General features: G+C 43.0%; 1 protein-coding gene across 5 annotated transcripts in view; it reads left to right on the top strand.

Annotated features, from left to right (window-relative positions):
- LOC124037839 (NEDD4-like E3 ubiquitin-protein ligase WWP2) overlaps window positions 1-11,172 on the top strand; it is a 46,789-nt gene extending 35,617 nt beyond the window's left edge. For all 5 annotated transcript variants that reach the window (XM_046352985.1, XM_046352994.1, XM_046352974.1 and 2 more), the window contains exons 12-24: window positions 336-417; window positions 1,262-1,390; window positions 2,578-2,656; window positions 2,806-2,877; window positions 3,083-3,171; window positions 4,422-4,581; window positions 7,908-8,041; window positions 8,195-8,335; window positions 8,515-8,635; window positions 8,795-8,899; window positions 9,001-9,097; window positions 10,236-10,308; window positions 10,461-11,172. In XM_046352985.1, coding sequence (XP_046208941.1) covers window positions 336-417; window positions 1,262-1,390; window positions 2,578-2,656; window positions 2,806-2,877; window positions 3,083-3,171; window positions 4,422-4,581; window positions 7,908-8,041; window positions 8,195-8,335; window positions 8,515-8,635; window positions 8,795-8,899; window positions 9,001-9,097; window positions 10,236-10,308; window positions 10,461-10,560 — 1,382 coding nt within the window. In that variant the 3' untranslated portion in view covers window positions 10,561-11,172. The remainder of the gene's footprint in view (window positions 1-335; window positions 418-1,261; window positions 1,391-2,577; window positions 2,657-2,805; window positions 2,878-3,082; window positions 3,172-4,421; window positions 4,582-7,907; window positions 8,042-8,194; window positions 8,336-8,514; window positions 8,636-8,794; window positions 8,900-9,000; window positions 9,098-10,235; window positions 10,309-10,460) is intronic.
- The last annotated feature ends 8,407 nt before the right edge of the window (window positions 11,173-19,579 follow it).

The raw sequence follows: 19,579 nt of genomic DNA, 5'->3' as shown, positions 1-19,579 counted from the left end.
CCGACTGCTAGAAATAGAAAATAGTCAGCAATTTTCTTTTTCCTGCTCTCCCTCGGTTTCGTTTTTTGCCTTTAACACCTCTGTAACATTCTCTCTGAGGTGGATTGTAGGAAGGGATTTTGGAACAAGCTCGAGTGAAATGCCACACCGACACGTCAGTTTTCAGTCAGCTTTGCCAGATTCAGCCATCCTTTTTTCTCTTTCCTCCCAACAATTCAACGTCTACTGCGGTTGACCTTCACATCTCCCCACACAGTCACTCTGTACTGAAACCAAATAGTAAACTGTTGATCTATCCTGTTGTTAACTGTAGTCACTTCTCTTGGTCCCTGTAGAGAAACGGCAGGACAATGGGAGGGTGTATTTTGTCAACCACAACACACGGACCACACAGTGGGAGGACCCAAGAACCCAAGGGTAAGCCAATCTGTCTTTGCTCCACTGTGAAAGTGTGTGCGCGTGTGTGTGCGTGTGGGTGGGTGTGTGTGTGTCTGTTCATGTTTGTACACACAGGTGTCTCAGAGAAATGCCACCATACATTGCTATTTTGACTGATATTACATTAACTAGTATAGGATAGGGACTGGTAGCTCGAGAGCCCAACGCTATGCAGCACACTCATCAGACATCCTTATAACGATAGGAATTAATCATGTGGAGTCATAGACATAATGTACCAGTAATTGAGATCAATATTTTGAAATCATTCTGCACAGGCCAATAGGGAAGTGTCCTATGTCGCCTCAATTGAAGGCTGCGTCAACATATCTCTGAGCCAACATATCTCTGAGCCGTGTGGGTGGGGTTTAGATTAGTATTGTAAGCTATTGGTCAATGAGGGACCTAGGGCATCTTCCATGGAACTAGTGTGGGTGGTACTGCTGTCTCCTAACATCAAATCGAACAACAAAACTACATCAAATGCGGATGTCCAAAGTATCCAAATTGTATCATTGTGGGTTTTTAGGACATTTTACAGTGTCATAGCATTTTATTCATTCATCAATTAGTTAATTCACTCCCTCATTCACCCCCTCAGTAAAGTTGAGTCATATTTTTCCTCATATATTTATATTTTCATGTTGTTCAACTACATCCATGTGGTCTCAGACGCATCACCACTGAGGTCAGAGGTTTTGAGTCCTGGTCAGGGAGAGCTGATAGAGGGACCGGGCCAGGGCTGGGGCCAGGGGGGGACAGGTGTGCATCGTTTGGGGAGCCTCACGTTTAGGCTCTGCTCACTGCCCTTTCCCTCTTACAGGATGATCCAGGAGCCCCCCCTGCCCCCTGGCTGGGAAATGAAGTACACCACGGAGGGAGTCCGATATTTTGTGGATCACAACTCTCGCACCACCAGCTTTAAAGACCCTCGTCCCGGGTTTGAGTCAGGGTAAATATTATTCTGCAGACCCATTTTTGAGAAGGGCAGTTACAGTTTCTGATCAAATCTACTGATAAAAGCACCGTATTGCTTTTTCCTTCAGGGATGGTGTGTGCAGGGATTCTCTCATCATAGCCTGCTTAAGTTTGGATTTCTTTCCCTTTTCCTTTTTTTTCGAATTTACGTTGACAATCTTTTGGGCATAGATAGCTAGCCTAGATATGAGAAAGGGTATTATAAGTACGCACACACACACACACACACACACACACACACACACACACACACACACACACACACACACACACACACACACACACACACACACACACACACACACACACACACACACACACACACTCTTATGAACATATGTGTCTTGCCTTAAAGCATGGCCCTATTTTGAAATCTTCCCAAAAACGAATGTAATGGAAATGAACAGGGCCAACAAATCAAGTCCAAAGCAGACTGCTCTGCTGTCTGACTCTGTCTGTGTGTACGTATGGATGTGTGTGTATGAGAGAGCGCAAGTGTTCATGCTGATGTTGAAACATAAGGAGGTCTTGGTGTTATATTTTTAGATGAGTGTTCATCTAGGGTTTTTAAACTGTCTTAAATGTTTTACATTTGATACTGCTGCAGTCCATATCTGTAGCCAAAGGGTTGCCTCTGTGGTCTGAAACTTCCTAACCAAGATGTGCCTGGCAGCGTTTGACAAAGCGAATAAGTGAATATTGGAGGCCCCTCTCTCTCTCTCTCCCTCGGGCTCCATATTTCCCCTTCCTTGCCCTCTCGGTTTATCCTCTGCTGACGAGGCACATATCCAGTATGTCTGTAGTGAAGTGGTGTAGCTTCTACTAACACAGCTGCACACCAAGGCATACCTCCATCTCTGGGCTTAACCCAGTTATTTCAATCCTGCTGCACGTCACATCTGACCACTTCAATAGAATACTGCCTCACTTCAATAGAATAAGTCCTCATTGCGCAGCTCGGCAACAGGGCTCAGCTCTATAGCGAGGCCCATTTTTCCAGTCTCTTAAGCATATGTGCATGGGACAGCCATATTGGCCTGTCGTTTCCCAGTACAGCTACAGTATCCTTCGCTGACATGTACAAATGTAAAACCTGGCTTTGAGATTTCCTTTGTTTCTTGCTGGAACAGCAAAAAATAAGCTCATTTTGTTTCTCTGTAGGTCGAGGACAGGTGATTCCCCTGGAGCCTATGATCGCAGCTTCAGGTGGAAATACCACCAATTCCGCTTCCTGTGCCATGTAAGTGCTGACTCTCGTCTCTTTAGACCTCTGTTATGAAAACAGGCTCTTACCTCGAGCCCAGTTCGTTTCTACTATTCAGACCTGAGATCTCTTTGTCTGCCTAGTATTGATGAAATTGATTTTTACACTTCTCTCTGCCTCTCCAGTCCAATGCCTTACCCAGTCACGTGAAAATCTCAGTGTCCAGACAGACTCTATTTGAAGACTCATTTCAGCAGGTAAGAATGACATGGAGTCATTTTCCCTACTGAGGATATTCTATTCTAAATGTTACGTGATTAAACTTGCATGAGGGTTGCTATAGTTGGTTATGTATTCATTAGTACCACCTATTTGTATTTGAACAACTACTATATGGTCGTAGGGTGGAAGTTTATTTCTGATGTGCTGTATGTGCCTGTGTTTTTTGTTCTATTTCCTCAGATCATGAATGTGAAACCCTATGATTTGCGTAGAAGACTCTACATCATCATGAGGGGAGAGGAAGGTCTTGATTATGGAGGCATTGCTAGGTAAGATGACCGTTTCCTGCCTGCATGTCTGGCCTGCTGCCTCTTATAACAGTTGTCTTTCTTTCTACTACCTCAGCTCTTAGTCTTCCTGGTTTACCCTGTATTCCTTACTTAAATGTCCGTCATCCATCGTTCATCATCTCCCTCACAGCCCCTGTTTCTTGCACTGTCATCTGTTGTTTGTGTGTGTTTTGGTGTTTGGGGACTGGTGACAGTGTGTGTCCACTTCTGGTTGATGTCAGCGGTGGGATCCCGGGCTTTGTTCCTCCCCCTCCTCCTCCACGTGGTCTGTGTTTGCGTGTGTGTCTGTCTCTGGTGTCGCGCCAGTGGTTTTACCCTATGGTAGGTTACGTCATGCTGTTCTACCACAGGGTAGAACCACGGACGGGATGTTTGGAGGTGTCTGCACTGCCCCGGTACGACCCCCGGGACTAGCTGGCCGGCCGTGGGGGCAAAGGTCAGGGGCTTGGTGGTGGCCGGGGCTTCATTCTCTACATGCATTTCATGTTCCACATTATACTGCTTGTCTTCATGGTGTTTTGTGTATATGTATATCTGTATGCCCATGTGCTTTGTGTGTACATGTAATGATTTGAAACAACAATTCAGTGATTGGACCATTCCCCAGTGTGGCAGCTTCTCTTTTATTTTTTTACTGACAGAAAATGGACATTTGAAAGCCATTTCTGAGTTTGGTTATGGAGTTGCAATATGAACATTGTTTGGGGTTCATTAGCATACACTGCACTACATTTACACAACTTAGTATGATGCTAAATGGAAATGTCATGACCAGAAGAAAATCAAGACGTGTTCTTCAGGAGTACACGTTTTTGTTGAAACTGCCGAACCGTGAATAACCTCCATATGTAGAATAATTTATGAATTTGACATTTTTGTTTTGCTTGTTTTAGTTGCAGGTGTGTGCATAAACCAGACCCCATTTTGACAAAGTATTTTGAAATTTTACCATCTATTTTAACAACCATGCAACTTTTTTTGTGCTGTCATGTTTGCTGCTGGTGTCAAATGTTGTGTGGTTTTGTAATGTAGGAGAAGTTTTGTAAAATTCTGCACGACTCAATACAAGGAACAGGTATGGCAAAAAGTAACCATTTGTAGCCCTCAAGCATAGGCAGAAGGGTTAAAGGGTTGTAAGTTAGCCTGTACACACCCTGCCTTTCCATGAGGGAAAACAATGTTCTGTCTCTAGATATAGATGTGTAATGCCCTTTCTCTCCCCAATACAGAGAGTGGTTCTTCCTGCTGTCCCATGAGGTGTTGAACCCCATGTACTGTCTGTTTGAGTACGCTGGGAAGAACAACTACTGTCTGCAGATCAACCCCGCCTCCTCTATCAACCCTGACCACCTCACATACTTTCGCTTCATAGGGCGATTCATTGCCATGGTGAGCAATGCTTCATTGGCAAATTTTGCCCAGATCTGCAACAACCGAAGTCAACTACAACAATAGTTATGGTTAGAATTGAGGAACATATGGTGAGGATGTGTAGCACATAGTTTTTTTTTTAGGAACATGAGTGGTGAGGACAGTGTATGATTGTCTGTGGGGGAGTGTTCTTCAGCTGTCAGTCGTTTCTAAAGCTGTGTGTCCTTAAGCCAAGTCTGTTATACAAAGAACCCTCCCCTCCCCCACCGCCCATCTTGCCAAACCCAACTCTCTCTGGGACACTATCCTGAAGCTACAGGCCCCAAAACCAACAGCTCCCCCTCTCAATCCCCTCCTCTCCTCCAGAGCATGACCTCACTGCCACACACATCCCACACCCGCCAATAATGGCCTATATTTAGTCTGCTAGCACACTTCACACAACACCCCTTATAAAGATGCTTGTCTCATCTAGCTCATGTCTTCTCTCCCTCTTTTCTGGGCTCCCTTTCTCCTCTTTTTCACTGCCTTCCATCTCCTCCTGTTCCCCACTTCCGATCTCTCCCACTTTTCCGTCTCTCGTTCCCTGCTTCATGTCCTGTTGCTCAGAGCAGAGGATGACGCTAGTACTGACGTTGCAGACTGAACAGACTGAGTCACACATTGGAGGGTGTCTATGTTGTTTTTGGACAGATATACACTGGGGCTCTGTGCTATTACATTATACAGTCTGGGTCTTAGCAACCGCATTCAGTACTAACTGAATCAATCAGTCTTTTCCACACAGAGACAGACTTGTGACTGACTCTAAGTGTTTGTGTGTGTGTTAACACTTAACTTTGGTTAGGCTAATAGATCAAATTTAATTTGTCACGTGCCAAATAGAACCGGTGTAGACTGTGTCATGAGATGCTTACTTACAGCCCTTAACTTACAGCCCTTAACTTACAGCCCTTAACTTACAGCCCTTAACTTACAGCCCTTAATCAGCAATGCAGATAAGAAAAATAAGAGTTAAGAAAATATTGAATAAATATCAAATCAAATTTATTTATATAGCCCTTCTTACATCAGCTGATATCTCAAAGTGCTGTACAGAAACCCAGCCTAAAACCCCAAACAGCAAGCAATGCAGGTGTAGAAGCACAGTGGCTAGGAAAAACTCCCTAGAAAGGCCGGAACCTAGGAAGAAACCTAGAGAGGAACCAGGCTATAAGGGGTGGCCAGTCCTCTTCTGGCTGTCCCGGGTGGAGATTATAACAGAACATGGCAAACATTTCATAAATGACCAACATGGTCAAATAATAATAATCACAGTAGTTGTCGAGGGTGCAACAAGTCAGCACCTCAGGAGTAAATGTCAGTTGGCTTTTCATAGCCGATCATTAAGATTATCTCTACCGCTTCTGCTGTCTCCAGAGAGTTGAAAACAGTAGGTCTGGGACAGGTAGCACGTCCGGTGAACAGGTCAGGGTTCCATAGCCGGAGGCAGAACAGTTGAAACTGGAGCAGCAGCACGGCCAGGTGGACTGGGGACAGCAAGGAGTCATCATGCCAGGTAGTCCTGAGGCATGGTCCTAGGGCTCAGGTCGAGAGAGAGAGAGAGAGAGAGAGAGAGAGAGAGAGAGAGAGAGAGAGAGAGAGAGAGAGAGAGAGAGAGAGAGAGAGAGAGAGAGAGAGAGAGAGAGAGAGAGAGAGAGAGAGAGAGAGAGAGAGAGAGAGAGAGAGAGAGAGAGAGAGAGAGAGAGAGAGAGAGAGAGAGAGAGAGAGAGAGAGAGAGAGAGAGAGAGAGAGAGAGAGAGAGAGAGAGAGAGAGAGAGAGAGAGAGAGAGAGAGAGAGAGAGAGAGAGAATACTTAAATTCACACAGGAGAAGTACTCCAGATATAGCAGACTGACTCTAGCCCCCCGACACATATACTACTGCAGCATAAATACTGGAGGCTGGGACAGGAGGGGTCAGGAGACGCTGACCCCTCCCAAAGTAAAATAAAAATAACGCACTAAAATTCCAATAATGAGCTTATATGCAGGGGGTACCGGAACCGAGTCAAGTGTGCTGGGGTACAGGTTAGTCAAGGTAATATGTGCATGTAGGTAGGGGTAAAGTGACAATGCATAAATAATAAACAGAGTAGCAGCAACAACAAATATTCCAAGTAGCCATTTCATTAACTGTTCTGCAGTCTTATGGCTTGGGGGGGTAGAAGCTGTTCAGGAGCCTTTTGGACCTAGACATGGCACTTCGGTACCACTTGCCGTGCGGTAGCAGAGGAACGGTCTATGACTAGGGTGGCTGGAGTCTTTGGCCATTTTTAGGGCCTTCCTTTGATACCGCCTGGTACAGAAGTCCTGGATGGCAGGAAGCTTGGCCCCAGTGATGTACTGGGCCGTATACACTACCCTCTGTAGCACTTTGCGGTCTGATGCCGAGCAGATACCATACCAGGTGATGATGCAACCATGATGCTCTCGATGATGCAGCTGTAGAACCTTTAGAGGATCTGAGGACCCATGACAAATATTTTTAGTCTCCTGAGGGGGAATAAGTGTTGTCATGCAGTCTTCAAGACTGTCCTGGTGTGTTTCGACCATGATAGTTTGTTGGTGATGTGGACACCAAGGAACTTGAAGCTCTCGAGCTGCTCCACTACAGCCCCGTCGATGTGAATGGTGGAGTGCTCGCCCCTCCTTTTACTGTAGTCCACGATCATCTTCTTTGATCACGTTGAGGGAGACGTTGTTGTCCTGGCACCACACTGCCAGGTCTTTGACCTCCCTATAGGCTGTCTCATCGTGATCAGGCCTACCACCGTTATGATGTCGGCAAACTTAATGATGGTTTCCTGCTTGGCCGTGCAATCGTGCGTGAACAGGGAGTACAGGAGGGGACTAAGCACGCACCCTTGAGGGGCCCCTGTGTTGAGGGTCAGCGTGGCAGATCTGTTGCTGCCTACCCTTACCACCTGGGGGCTGCCCGTCAGTAAGTCCAGGATCCAATCGCAGAGGGAGGTGTTCAGTCTCCGCTTCCTTAGCTTAGTGATGAGCTTTGAGGGCACTATAGTGTTAAACTCTGAGCTGTAGTCAATTAACAGCATTCTCACGTAGGTGTTCCTTTTGTCCAGGTGGGTAAGGGCAGTGTGGAGTGCAATAGAGGTTGCATCATCTGTGGATCAGTTGGGGCGGTAAGCGTTATTGGAGTGGGTCTATGGGATGATGGTGTTGACGTGAGCCGTATGTGTCTGTATCTAGGTGTGTATTGGCCCATAGGAGGGATGACGCTTATGGTATATTTTAGTTTTGGTATGGTACTTATTGCAACCTCTCCTCCCCTCTCCCTTTTAGGCCCTGTACCATGGCAAGTTCATCGATACTGGCTTCACTCTGCCATTCTACAAGCGTATGCTCAACAAGAAACCCACTCTGAAAGACTTGGAGTCTATTGACCCTGAGTTCTACAACTCTATCATGTGGGTCAAGTAAGTACACCGCCCCTTCATTATGTGTGTTTGGGACTGTTTGAATATGGTCGCCCCTTGTGGCAAACAGTGTCTGTGAAGATGGAAGTGTTTGACATAATTCCGTAGTTTAAAGCTTTATGTGTATGATGGGTCTGTGTGTTATGTCTACAGAGATAACTGTCTGGAGGAGTGTGGAGTGGAGCTGTACTTTGCTCAGGATATGGAGATTCTAGGGAAGGTGTCCACCCACCAGCTGAAGGATGATGGAGAGAATGAGCTGGTCACCTCGGAGAACAAGGAGGAGTACATCAGGTCAGCCATCTCCGTCACTACTTTGACTCCCGTCTGTATGCCTGTCAATCCCTGTGATGCCAGACATTGGCACTCCACAGACTAGCATTAATGTTGTTTCATGTTGACACTCAACTTGTTTCAATAAATATCCTCCCTTGTTGCTTAGAAAATGCTATATCTCATTCCTGTTTCCTCAGTCTGCTGACAGACTGGCGGTTCATGCGTGGTGTGGAGGAGCAGACCAAGGCCTTCTTGGATGGCTTCAATGAGGTCGTGCCTCTGGAGTGGCTACGCTACTTTGATGAGAAAGAGCTGGAGGTATATAAAGCGTCTGCAACAACATGCTGGGTTAGCTAGGGCGGTGTTATAGGTTATGAAGCTTTTGCAAAGTCTTATAAGTTGGTAGAGGGGACTATTTGTTGCAGATTCCCTCTCTTTGACTGTGGATTAATGGTACGGTCTCATTCCTTCCTCCAGCTGATGCTATGTGGAATGCAGGAGATAGACCTCAGTGACTGGCAGAAGAACACCATCTATCGGCACTATACCAAGAACAGCAAGCAGATACACTGGTTCTGGCAGGTATGGTGGCCTCTCTTCACAGCATCTTGTGTGTATATGAGACTGTCTATATCTCACTATGTGCATCCTTGACTTACCTGTCTTACCTGTGTGTTATACAGGTGGTAAAGGATATGGACAATGAGAAGCGGATCCGCCTGCTCCAGTTTGTCACAGGAACGTGCCGTCTGCCAGTCGGAGGGTTTGCTGAACTCATAGGTCGGTTGCTCCACCAATTCGGTGCCTTTTCAGATGTATAACTTGGTGGGGGAAAAACTGTTTTATTTCCCCTAATTTAAACATTCTGTCATATAGAGCACATGTTCAACTTAATAAAAAACATTCTCAAGAGGTTAAAGAAAATAATGACTCTACTAAGTGTATATTAAGTGCCAAATAAAGTAAGTGTTGACAATTTTGTCTTAAATCAGCCTTGTGACAGGGGGAATGGTAGGTTGTGTGCAACAGGAAGTGGCAATGGATGCAAAAACAAGTATGTAGTTAAAACATTTTGAGCCTGTCTATCTATGGGTAACAGGGTTGATGTGTTATTCTAACCTGTCTATCTATGGGTAACAGGGTTGATGTGTTATTCTAGCCTGTCTATCTATGGGTAACAGGGTTGATGTGTTATTCTAGCCTGTCTATCTATGGGTAACAGGGTTGATGTATTATACTTGACCCGCTCAGTCTTCCACCACAAAACACCAGAAAATGGTCAAAAAGAGAATCAGTTCACTGTTTCTTTTGAAAAAAATATTTAAAAAAATATATTTTTCATATTAAAACAACAGTTCAGATCAAGTAACAGGGTTGACCTTAAAATGAGAGACATGTTATTTTTGTCATTGAATGAATCACTAATCACATTAAATTAATAACACTCTTCAGAAATGACTTTGTCAAAGCAACAAAATAGCGAAACCTTTACAATGATGGTGAGAACTTGGAGACATTTTGGGGTCAAGTAGGTTAAAATCTTCCTGTAACCATGGGTTGCACAAAGGGACATGTCAAAATGCAGAAATGGTGCACTTTAGCTAATCTTTATTCAAAGAAAACATGTATTTATTGAATTCTTCATTGCCTGCCGTTGTGCCCTTGAGCAAGGCACATAACCACCCACAACAACTGCTCCACGGGCACTGTGTGGCAGCTCCAACCTCTCTAACGTGTATAAATATGTGTGTCTCTCAGAGGGGTTGAAATAAAGCTGAAGTCAAATTTTGGTTTGGACGTTGTGTACAATTGGCAAATAACTTTATCTTAATACAATAACCACCTTTACTGTCAAATGTCTTTTGACAGAAATGTAATTCCCTGCCCAAGAATCTTACATGGTCTCTCTTTCCCTTAGGGAGTAATGGACCACAAAAATTCTGTATAGACAAGGTGGGGAAGGAGACTTGGCTTCCAAGAAGTCACACCTGGTGAGACTGACATTTTCCTAAATTCCTCTGCCAAAGTTGATTTCTCTTTCCCATGACCATGTCCATTACTTTTGTATCTATGAATGTACCCCTGCTAACCACAAATATATCCCTCACTGTCAATTTTCTTTTAATCTCGAACACTCACACAGCTTCAATCGTCTGGACCTGCCACCCTACAGGAGCCTGGAGCAACTGAAAGAGAAACTTATGTTTGCCATCGAGGAGACAGAAGGATTCGGGCAGGAATAAGGGAGAAAAAATAATAATAATCACATTATGAGTGAGGGAAGGTGGATAGAGAAAGAAGAGTCATTCATTCAAATAGTTTTTTTTTGTCAATCATAGGGGATATGAACTCTCCAATCATCTAGACCCCACTTCCAGATCATGTGTGGTTGGGAGACCATATAGAACCATAGGACTGTGGGTGCCCACCTGTATCTATCATACTAGGCTGTGGAGGATGCTGGGGGGGTACAAGGGAACCAGTAGGGAAAAGGTGTGTGTGCTGAGGGGATGGTCCAGACAGGTTAGTGTTATATTATATGACCATAAACCCCCTCTCCTGACCGAAGACCCCACCCACTGGATCTAGAGACACACCAAAAACATAAAGGATAATGTCTTCAAATAATTATATCAACTGCAAATCGCAACGACAGCACAGCTACAGCAACTATATATCTTTTGAAGATAAATGAACATTTTAAAAAGAAGTCTATGTGAATGGAAGAGAGAAAGAGGTTATAATTAGTGACCTCTTAAGAGGATTGATTGGTGAAATGTGATTTTATTTATTTTTTGTTCATTGTGAAATTCAGCATTACTTGTACATAGCTCAAATAAATGACTCAAATCTTAGTGGGTTGATTGTGATGGTAAGAAATCACATTTTTTCAGAGCCTTGGTTAATTGTTTTCAACTGCTGATACTGACAGGAGACAATGACAATGGAAGCAAGTGATATACATGATGGCACAATCGCCATTGCACTGCACACTGCCCTATCCCATCTTAACAGGAGGAATACCTATGTAAGAATGCTTTCCATTGACTAATGCTCAGCCGTCAACACCATCGTGCCCTTCAAACCTCATCACTAAGCTTGGGGCCCTGGGAAGTGGTGTGTATTCATGGATGCCAAGGGAAGCCAGACTTCCCCCAAAAAATTATGAAGAAAAAAAATGTATATTTTGTCGCTCTGTGTTTCATACATTTCCTTCAGTTCGCAAGCGGCGCATGGTATCTCACCAAAGAAAGCATCCAAGCAAACTAAACAGCGCCCCTCAGTGTCTCTGTGTAGCCCATCTGTGCTGTCTGGTCAAAAAGAGTATGACATTGTTGCCACCTGTAGCATTGAATGCAAGGAAAGCCAGTGAACATTTGGCCTCCCTTGATAATTTAAAAAATAAAATAATAGCCAATCAGCGTTGAGCTAAAGCGAGTGAGCTCAGTTGTGAAAGGTTCTGGCACACCCAAAAAAAAGCTTAAAGGGAAGCCAGTTTGCATTTGGCTTCACACCAATCACATCACGTTAGAAGTCAAACGTCATTGACAGAACTTGAATTGTTGTGTCGTTGTCCTCCGGTGGCTACCTAGCTAGCTAAAATCGTCCCTTTCCTAAATTTTCCATGGATGGAGATAGGGATTTGGACTTGTGGTTTTACTCCGTTCTCCATGCTGGCCAATCATTATAACGGTGATTCGGATCCAACCATATATTGTCCCTGGCCTGAGAGGATGGAAGTTCAACACAGCTAGATGGAGTAACGGCTAATGTTAACTAGCTGGTGCATCGTTGCCCATGAAAGGAAGCAGTTTTAGCAAGGTAGCCTAGGACAACAAAAAATAAGTGTGTATGACAGGGTCATAGACCATTTAGGCAACATGAAATAGTAGGATGGCATTGGCCTTTCTACAAGTAGTGAGTCAACATGTTTTTTTCTAATTGCATGCACACACACATAAATCAGTACCATGGACAGCCATACCATATTTAGATTAGCTTTGGATATTTTTTAATTGTCATTGTATAAGACTAAGCATAGGTGATTAGATTATGTTGAAATTGTGCTACAAAACTGGAGGCAGCGCCTGTTTTCTTTACAACTTACTGTAACAATCCATGGTTCTAAATCAATATTTGTTTAGTAGTCTGAACATGTTGGAAATTTTAACTTGCTTGACCATGCTGTAGGTCATGTAACTGTTTGTTAAATGCAATATGGTTTGTGGACTTCCCCGGACAGCTGTTGCTCTCCGCTTTCGTAATGAAACAAAGGTGTGGTTGAATTTATTCTGCAACTGTGTCTTATTGTCTTGGCCTTAGGCCTATATATCATGGTGTTTTTTCTGGTTTGGCTTCCCTACTGATTTTAACCATGCACCGCTATTGGCCCTGTGTCAGAATCGCACCTTGTACAACTGGGTCCCGGACTTCCTGATGGGCCGACCTCAGGTGGTGAAGGTAGTCAACAACACCTCCACTATGCTGATCCACGGTGGTCTCACAAGGGTGTGTGGTCAGCCCCCTGCTGTATTCCCTATTCACCCATGACTGCGTGGCCACGCATGCCTCTAACTCGATCATCAAGTTTGCAGACAACAACAGTGGTAGGCCTGATTACCAACAACAATGAGACAGCCAACAGGGAGGAGATGAGTGCCCTGACATGATGCCAGGAAAATAACCTAAATGTCAATAAAATGAAGGAGCTGATCGTGGGCTTCAAAAGACAGCAGAGAGCATAGCTAGGTCAGATAAGGAGGTTTGCCAGCCAATGACTTAAATACATACATTCCAAATGCCACATATAGCCTATACAGTGCCTTGCGAAAGTATTCGGCCCCCTTGAACTTTGCGACCTTTTGCCACATTTCAGGCTTCAAATATAAAGATAGAAAACTGTATTTTTTTTGTGAAGAATCAACAAGTGGGACACAATCATGAAGTGGAATGACATTTATTGGATATTTCAAACTTGTTTAACAAATCAAAAACGGAAAAATTGGGCGTGCAAAATTATTCAGCCCCCTTAAGTTAATACTTTGTATTTGTATTTGTATATACTTTGTAATACCCGTCTATATGTTTTGACCATGACAGCTTGCTATCTAGTGTTACACACTTCAATGATGGATCTAAATCCAATAAATCAATTTTATTAGCTGGCAGCATACCACCCTGCATACCACTGCTGGCTTGCTTCTGAAGCTAAACAGGGTTGGTCCTGGTCAGTCCCTGGATGGGAGACCAGATGCTGCTGGAAGTGGTGTTGGAGGGCCAGTAGGAGGCACTATTTCCTCTGGTCGAAATATATAATAATAATATCCCAATACCCCAGGGCAGTGATTGGAGACACTACCCTGTGTAGGGTGCTGTCTTTCGGATGGGATGTTAAATGGGTGTCGTGACTCTCCGAGGTCATTAAAGATCCCCTGGCACTTATTGTAGGGGTGTTAACCCCAGTGTCCTGGCTAAATTCCCAATCTGGCCCTCAAACCATCACGGTCAACCAATAAACCCCAGTTTACAATTGGCTCATTCAACCCCCCCCCCATAACCATTCCCCAGTTTGTTGCTGTAAATGAGAATGTGTGGAAAAGGCATTGTTTGTCACCAAACTGTTCCTTGATGTTTAGGCGAAGTTTCTCTCTGAGGATGTGTTGGTACCATTCTTTATTCATGGCTGTGTTCTTAGGCAAAATTGTGAGTGAGCCCACTCCCTTGGCTGAGAAGCATGGTCTCAGGATGCTTTACTGTTGGCATGACACAGGACTGATGGTAGCGCTCACCTTGTCTTCTCCGGACAAGCTTTTTTCCAGATGCCCCAAACAATTGGAAAGGGGATTCATCAGAGAAAATGACTTTACCCCAGTCCTCAACAGTCCAATCCCTGTATCTTTTGCAGAATATCAGTCTGTCCCTGATGTTTTTCCCGGAGAGAAGTGGCTTATTTGCTGCCCTTCTTGACACCAGGGCATCCTCCAAAAGTCTTTGCCTCACTGTGCGTGCAGATGCACTCACACCTGCCTGCTGCCATTCCTGAGCAAGCTTTGTACTGGTGGTGCCCCGATCCCGCAGCTGAATCAACTTTCGGAGATGGTCCTGGAGCTTGCTGGACTTTCTTGGACGCCCTGAAGCCTTCTTCACAACAATTGAACCGCTCTCCTTGAAGTTCTTGATGATCCGATTAATGGTTGATTTAGGTGCAATCTTACTGTCAGCAGTATCCTTGCCTGTGAATTCCTTTTTGTGCAAAGCAATGATGACGGCATGTGTTTCCTTGCAGTTAACATGATTGACAAAGGAAGAACAATGATTCCAAGCAGCACACTCCTTTTGAAGCTTCCAGTCTGTTATTCGAACTCAATCAGCATGACAAAGTAATCCCGAGCCTTGTCCTTGTCAACACTCACACCTGTGTTAACGAGAGAATCACTGACATGATGTCAGCTGGTCCTTTTGTGGCAGGGCTGAAATGCAGTGGAAATGTTTTCTGGGGGATCCAGTACATTTGCTTGGCAAAGACGGACTTTGCAATTAATTGCAATTCATCAGATCACTCTTCACATTCTGGAGTATATGTATATTGCCATCATACAAACTGAGGCAGCAGACTTTTTGAAAATTCATATTTGTGTCATTCTCAAAACTTTTGGCCACAGCTGTATATTGCTGAGTCGTCAGCGTACATAGACACATAGGCTTTATTCAAGGTCAGTGGAAGGTCATTTGTAAAAACAGAAAACAATCATGGTCCTAGCCAGTTGCCCTGCGGTAAACCACTGAATTTGCATGAGAGAGGCGTTCATTAAAGAAAACACTCTGTGTTCTATTCAATAGGTAACTCTCAATCCATAGTAAGGCAAAGGATGCAAATCCATAACACCAGAGTTTTTCAGCAATAGGTTATGATCAATGACATCAAAAGCTGCACTGAAGTCTAACAAAACAGCTCCCACAATCTGCTATCAATTTCTTTCAGCCAATCATCAGTCATTTGTGACAGTGCCGAGCATGTTGAGTGCCGTTCCCTATAAGCATGCTGAAAGTGTGTTGTTCATTTGTTTTCTGTAAAATATGATCAAATACAATGATTTCCAAAAGTTTGTGACTCTCTAGTGACTCCCCACTCCCCATCCCGCATGAGGGAGCGTAATCATCGACTGACACTAATTAGCATAACGCAACAGACATAAATCTTCCTAGAAAATGTTCCTATTCATGAAAATCACAAGTGAAATATATTGAGACACAGTTTAGCCTTTTGTTAATCACCCTGTCATCTCAGATTTTCAAATATGCTTTACAGCCAAAGCTAGACAAGCATTTGTGTAAGTTTATCGATAACCTAGCATAGCATTTTGTCCAGCTAGCAGCAGGTAACTTGGTCACGGAAATCAGAAAAGCAATCATATTAAATCGTTTACTTTTGATGAGCTTCGGATGTTTCCACTCACGAGACTCCCAGTTAGATAGCCAATGTTCCTTTTTTCCCAAAATATTATTTTTGTAGGCGAAATAGCTCCGTTTGTTCTTCACGTTTGTCTGAGAAATTGCCAGGAAATTGCAGTCGCGAAAACGCCGAAGAATATTCCAAATTAGCTTCATAATATCGACACAAACATGGCAAACGTTGTTTATAATCAATCCTCAAGGTGTTTTTCAAATATCTATTCGATAATATATCCACCGGGACAATTGGTTTTTCAGTAGGACCGATTGGAATAATGGCTACCTCTGTATTTTACACGAGAATCACTCTGGGAGCCATCAAGTGACCAGTTGCGCAATGTAGCCGCTTACGGGTATTCTTCAACATAAATGCGTAAAACTACGTCACAATGCTGTAGACACCTTGGGGAATACGGAGAAAAAGTAATCTGGTTGATAGCCCATTCACTGCTCAATAGGGACGCATTGGAACGTAGAGCTTTCAAAAGATGAGTCACTTCCGGATTGGATTTTTCTCAGGCTTTCGCCTGCAATATCAGTTCTGTTATACTCACAGACAATATTTTTACAGTTTTGGAAACTTTAGAGTGTTTTCTATCCTAAGCTGTCAATTATATGCATATTCTAGCATCTTGTCCTGAAAAATATCCCGTTTACTATGGGAACATTATTTTTCCAAAAAGGAAAATACTGCCCCCTAGTCACAAAAGGTTTTAAGCAGTTGTAACAGGCTGATTGCTCAGCTGTTTGAAACATTAAAGGGTGCTCTGCTATTTTTGGGTACCTGAATGACCTTTGCCTCCCTCCATGTCTAAGGGCACACACCGTCTTCTAGGCTTAAATTCTAGATGTGGCAAGCTGGACTCACAATGTATTCCGCTACCAACCTCTGCAATTTGCCATCCAGGTTGTTGGTACCAGGTGGTTTATCCTTATTTATAGATAGATGGCAACAATGTTTTCACCTCTTCCACAGCCACCTTGTGGAACTCAAAACTACAGTGCTTGTCTTTCATTAGTTGGTCAATTATGCATGAATATGAAGGCACGGCCTTTGTTGTTTGCATGTCATAACTACGTTTGCTAATCTCGTCAACAAAAAAATTATTAGTGGTTGACAATATCAAAGGGTTTTCTTATGAACAAGCCATCTGCCTCAAGAAGAATAGTTTGCCTTTTTGCCTAGAATTTTATCCCAAGTACTCCAGAGCTTTTTACTATCATTCTTTATATAATTTATCTTTGTTCCATAGTATATTTTCTAATTATTTTTGTTTAGTTATGTGATTTCTCAATTTACTGCATGTTTGCCAGTCTGCTGTGTTGTCAGACTTCCAGTATTTGCTATTCTCTTTGCCTCCTCTCTCAGCCATAGAGTTTTTCAATTCATCATCTATCCATGGGGATTTGGCAGTTCTAACAGTCAGTTTCTTGATGGGCGCATGCTTATCAGAAACTGGAAGAAGCAGTTTCATAATTGCAGCATCTGGATATTCCTCATAACACACATCAGATCACCAAATATTTTTCATAGGAATCATTGCAAAACCTCCTGTATTATCGTTTATACACAATTTTAGGTCCAGTCTTTGGAACATCGGTATTTCTAGATATGGCTATTATATTATGATCAGTACATCTGCCAGATATCTACTGTAGGTCCATCCGCCCAGCTAGATAACAAGGTCTGACTGGCCAGATAGCTACAGTTGAAGTCGGAATTTTTACATACACTTATGTTGGAGTCATTAAAACTTGTTTTTCAACCACTCCACAAATTTCTTGTTAACAAACTATAGTTTTGGCAAGTCGGTTAGGACATCGTAACAAAATGTGGAAAAAGTCAAGGTGTGTGAATACTTTCCAAATGCACTGTATATCAGGAAAATATGCAGTCCACAAGAAACCGCAACAGATCATTTAAGATACTAATTGCATAAACAAGGTAACGGGAGTATAGTACAGTAATAAACTCATCTCATTAAAACCACACTTCTATATGTTATGATTATGCTACCATAATCGTTCCATTAACTCAGGTGATCTGAAATTCACCAATGTGAAAAAGGACACTTTTGGAGCCTATAGTGGTTGTTTAGAAATGTTATTTCTGGCCAAGTCAGGATAGGAACTGAGGACCTTTATGTCCATTCTTCCCCTTCCTCGAACATAGCAAAAACATAATTGTCATTGTTTTTCAGCTTATCATAATGAATAATAAACACATATTATGAAGAAGCCTCAATAGCATTTTTTAAATGCTTTTCCTCATTTCTTCCTCCTTTTTCTTCTACCCCCTTTCTTCCCCTTCTTTCTCGCACTTAACATATTATTGTTCCCCAGCTCCACCAGAAGCAACGCCAGGACAGTGGGTTTGATTCCCTGGACGCATGACTGTAAATTGCTTCGGATGAAAGCTTCTGCTCAATGGCATATACAGTATTATTATAATATATTGCACCGTAAACAATTTGCTGTAATTGTGTCACAGTAAAATGGTGGTCCATTCTACTCAGGAGCAAATCCAAAAGATGCAATGCATCCACAGAATTTACACACCCAGCAGCATCGTTGATACATTTTCTGCCGTTAAAGAGTGACCAATCAGATTAAATGCAGTACGTTTTTCATGTTGGACATACATATTGCACCATACATAATTGCCTGTATGCAGTGTCACAGTAAAAGGGCGGATCCATTCTACTCGAGCACTTTTAGTTTCCAAATCCACAGTTTACACCCCAAGGACTGTCACTACTCATATTGAGGCCCTTAAAAAGAGTGGCCAATCAGCCTACACGTTTTTCATATTGAAAATGAGTAGTGACACTCCTCGGGGTGTAAACTCTGTGGATTTGGAAACAAGAAGTGCTCCTGAGTTGAATAGACCCATTTTACTGCGCCACAAAGTAGAGGAAATTATGTACAACACAATATGTAGAGTGACTTATTCCACATTTTGTGTTACAGCCTGAATTAAATTTTTTTAAATATTTTTTATTCACCCATCTACACACAATACTCCATAATGACAAAGTGAAAATATGTTTTTTGAAATGTTTGATCATTTATTGAAAATGAAATACAGAAATATCTAATTTACATAAGTATTCACACCTGAGTCAATACTTTGTAGAAGCACCTTTGGCGGAAATTACAGCTTTGAGTCGTCTTGGGTATGTCTGTATCAGCTTTGCACATCTGGATTTAGGGATTTTCTCCCTTTATCAAGCTCTGTTAAATTAGATGGGAGTGCAGTGAACAGCAATCTTCAAGTCTTTGAACATATTTTGTTATGGGATTTGGTTGGGCCACTCAAGGAATTTCACATTCTTGTTCTGAAGCCATTCTAGCGTTGCTTTGGCTGTATGCTTTGGGTTATTGTCCTGATGGAATTGAAATCTTTGCCCCAGTCAGGTCGTTTGCACTGAATCTCCAGGTGTGCTATTATGTGCCTTTTTCTCGGGAGTGGCTTCAGTCTGACCACACTCCCATAAAGCCCAGGTTAGTGAAGTGCTGTCACGACTTCCACCGAAGTCGGCTCCTATCATTGTTCGGGCGGAAATCGGCGATCGACGTCACCGGCTTTCTGGCCATCGCCACTCCATTTCTCATATATCCATTTGTTTTGTCTTGTTACATTACACACCTGGTTTTCATTCTATAATTATTGCATGTATTTAGTCCTCTGTTCCCCACCATGTCTTTGTGTGTAATTGTTTATTGTTATGTGGATTTTGTCAGGCGCTATACTTTTGCCATGTTCCGTGTTTTTGGCACGTTATTGTTCTTATGTGCTGTCATTTTTGG

The sequence above is a fragment of the Oncorhynchus gorbuscha genome, linkage group LG01 (assembly GCF_021184085.1).
Source record: "Oncorhynchus gorbuscha isolate QuinsamMale2020 ecotype Even-year linkage group LG01, OgorEven_v1.0, whole genome shotgun sequence".
In the NCBI taxonomy this organism is placed as follows: domain Eukaryota; kingdom Metazoa; phylum Chordata; class Actinopteri; order Salmoniformes; family Salmonidae; genus Oncorhynchus; species Oncorhynchus gorbuscha.
This window is presented reverse-complemented; position numbering and strand designations above follow the sequence as displayed.